The sequence below is a fragment of the Lynx canadensis genome, chromosome F2 (genome assembly GCF_007474595.2).
Source record: "Lynx canadensis isolate LIC74 chromosome F2, mLynCan4.pri.v2, whole genome shotgun sequence".
NCBI classification, from domain to species: Eukaryota; Metazoa; Chordata; class Mammalia; order Carnivora; family Felidae; genus Lynx; species Lynx canadensis.
In genome coordinates this window covers 179,112-182,298 of record NC_044320.2, presented here as the reverse complement: position 1 = coordinate 182,298, position 3,187 = coordinate 179,112, and the positions used below count along the sequence as shown (strand labels likewise).

The following is a 3,187-nucleotide window of genomic DNA, read 5'->3' as shown; positions in this document are numbered from 1 at the left end:
ATATGTGTTATATATATTTGTGTATGCACACACACACACACACACACACGACGGAATTTTATTCAGCTTCAAAAAAGAAGGAAATCTTGCCATTTGTGACAACGAGGATGAACCTAGAGGGCATTATGCTAAGTGAAATAAATGAGACACAGAGAGACAAATTCTGTATCATTTCCCTTATATTTGGAATCTAAAATAGTCAAACTCCTAGAAACAGAGATTAGAACGACGGTGGCCAGGGGCTGGGGAAAGGGAGAAATGGGGGAGGTGATGGTCAAAGGGTACAAACTTGCAGTTTTGCAAGGCAAATAATTTCTAGAGATCTGCTATATAGTGTAGTGTCTGTAATCAACAATATTGTATCATATACTTAAAATTTGCTGAAAGATTAGCGGCTACGACGCCCTCAGCGTCAGCACAGATGCCCGGATCACAGAGGGCCGGGTCCTCCCGAGGTCCTAGAGCTGCCCGGAAGTGTCTCTGGATCGCTTCCGAGGACCTGGCCCTGCTTCCGGCGTGGCAGGGGTCCCGCTCTCCGCCAGGCCGCTGTGTGCCGGATTGCGCGTTCAGGTGCGGGGAAGTCTCGGGGTTTTGGGGTGCTCTTTCCGGGAGGGGACCGCGGACTGCGACGCGGCCCCTTGGCCGCCACATCCGGGAAGCTCTAGAGGCAGATGTGGTGCCGTTTGGGGTGGGGCCGGACAGCGCTTGACTCTTGGGCGGCTCTTGGGCGGCCAGGGCCGCCCCGGCGAGCAGGGGGCACGACTCCAATCGGGCCGTCTCCGTCAGCTCCTGCCCCGGGCCGGTGGGCCGAGAGGGTCAGCGTGGGGCAGCACGCCAGCCTCCGGGGAGCAGGGCCTGCGCAGCGCGGCGGCCGGGGCGAGTGGAAGGCAGTTCCTGATAGTGGCCAGGCAGTGGGGGACGACCCCTTGTTTGTCAGTGGATGATCTCTGACAGGCAGGGTGAGGGGAGGCCCGGCCTTCCGAGGACAATGGGCACGATGAACCCCGTAGAGGGCTTTCCGTGCCCCCCGGGGCTTCCCCAGCGCTCCGCGGTGCCGCATCTCGCCCTGGGCCCGGTGGGAGCTTTGGGGGCAGGATCTGTGCCCGGCTGAGCTCTGTTCAGGCACTTGGAGCTGCTGAGGTGGGCGGTGCTCCCTCGTCCTGTATAAGCAGGTGTGTGGCTCGGTCACCTGCGATGTGTCATGACATTATCCTGTCCCTTCAGGTAATGACACAGACCTTTCTCCAGGTACCTCAGCCCCTCCTGCCTGAGTGACTGTGTCTGGTTTCCCCTGTGCTGTGGAAACAGTGAGAAGTTTTGATAGACGGGCCTGGTTCTAGGCCCTGGCAGTTGTGTTTGAGCCCCGGTTTCCTTATAGACAAGGTGAGGATAGGAACTGGCTCTGGCAGAGCTGTTGTGAGAATTCAAAGTTGAATGATCTTACCGTGGGCAGTGGCAGCAGCCATGGCTGTGTGTCCCTGTGTTCTCTGGACTTTTCTTCTCCTTCATTCTTTTCTCCATTATGGATTTGGAGATCTTATGTGAGCTCTCTTGTTTTCTGGTTCTCTTCTCCTCCCCACTCCGTCTCCCTTCCCTGCCCACTCCTGGCTCTCCTCTTCGCGGGATTCGAGTGGACCCCTGTGCCACCTGCTCTCAGGGAGCCTCCCGTAACATGGGCTGTCATCAGTGGTTCATGCCATCGGCCTCTCCAAGGCAGAGACCATGTCAGTCCTCATTTGCTGGCCCTTCAAAGGACAGAGGAGTTACTGGGCTTCTCTTCCCCCTCCGCCCTTGGCAGTTGCAGCTGGGACCTTTCCTCTGGGCTGCCTGATCACGAGGGAGGAAACAGCGATGTCTGCCGTGGGGACTGCATCTCCATACCTGCATTACCCTGGTGACAGTCACAGCAGCCGGGTGAGTTTCCTGGGGGCCCAGCTCCCCCCAGAAGTGGCAGCAATGCCCCGGCTCCTGGGGGACCTGGACAGGGGCACATTCAGAAAGTTGTTGAAGCTGGTGGTCAGCAGTCTGCAGGGAGAGGACTGTCGGGAGGCTGTGCAGCGCCTCAGGGCTGGCGCAGACCTGCCGGAGGAAAGGCTGGGCGCCCTCCTGGCCGGCACCAACACACTGCTCCAGCAGGCCCTCCGGCTGCCCCCAGCCAGCCTGAAGCCCGACGCCTTCAAAGACCAGCTCCGGGAGCTCTGCATCCCCCAGGACCTGGTCATGGACTTGTCCAGCGTGGTGTTTGGGAGCCAGCGGCTTCTCCTCAACTCTGTGGCCAGGCGGCAGGGGACCTGGCTGCCCCATGTTGCCAGCTTGTGGTGGAGGGTGGATGTGGCAATCTCCACCAGTGCCCTGGCCCGCTCCCTGCAGCCGAGTGTCCTAATGCAGCTGAAGCTTTCAGATGGGTCAGCATACCGCTTCGAGGTCCCCACAGCCAAGTTCCAGGAGCTGAGGTACGGCGTGGCCCTAGTCCTGAAGGAGATGGCGGACCTGGAGAAGAGGTGTGAGCTCAAACTGCAGGACTGACCCGTGCTTGCAGTCCCATTCCAGTCACTTGGGGGTGGCTGGCCCCGATAGGCATCTCCAAAGTGAAGCCTGTCCTTCCAGGAAGCATTTTTCAGTGAGATGTTTGAACGTAATGATGTCATTCTCTGTTTAATTAAGAAAGACAACTTTTTCTTCCCTTTGTACTGGAAATAAAGCAACTATAAAAAAACAAAACCAAACACGTTCCCCTGGGTGGGCACCAAACTGCCACCCCTCCCCTGGCTGTTGCTCGTGTTGCTGGGTGAGGGCACCTGCTGCTCTGGTGTGGCCACATGTGGTCCGGTTATCATCTGGGGTCCAGGCCAAGGCCTTTGTGCGGACACTGTGGTCACTCGGCCTGGCTTGATGTAGCATTTGAGCTCTCCGCTCATTTGCTTTTATGAACCTTATGTCTTAGGGGGCGACAATTCATTCTCCTGCCTTAAATCTTTGACCTCGTGGAGCCAGCATTCTAGTGCTGAGGGGGTGACATGGTAAAATGGGTAGTAAAAAATGACCAGTATCTTGTCAGAGAAGGGTGAGAGATGCAGAAATAGAGCAGGGTCCCTGTGAAGGGAGGCAGGGTTATGGAAGAGCTGGGCTGTCATCTTAGATTGGGTCATGGTGTGGGCCTTCTTGAGGACATGGTCTAAGAGCAAAG

At 57.1% G+C, this 3,187-nt stretch overlaps 1 protein-coding gene across 1 annotated transcript; it reads left to right on the top strand.

The window, feature by feature from the left end:
• Window positions 1-477: 477 nt before the first annotated feature.
• Window positions 478-2,726, top strand: COMMD5 (COMM domain containing 5). The gene is made up of 2 exons (XM_030303667.1): window positions 478-570; window positions 1,799-2,726. Exon 2 carries the CDS (start codon window positions 1,852-1,854, stop codon window positions 2,524-2,526), a length of 675 nt encoding a protein of 224 aa, XP_030159527.1. The 5' UTR covers window positions 478-570; window positions 1,799-1,851; the 3' UTR covers window positions 2,527-2,726.
• Window positions 2,727-3,187: the final 461 nt, after the last annotated feature.

Coding starts and splice junctions, on each gene's coding strand:
- COMMD5 (XM_030303667.1), top strand. CDS start 1,852: ATGTCTGCCGTGGGGACTGCATCTCCATACCTGCATTACCCTGGTGAC.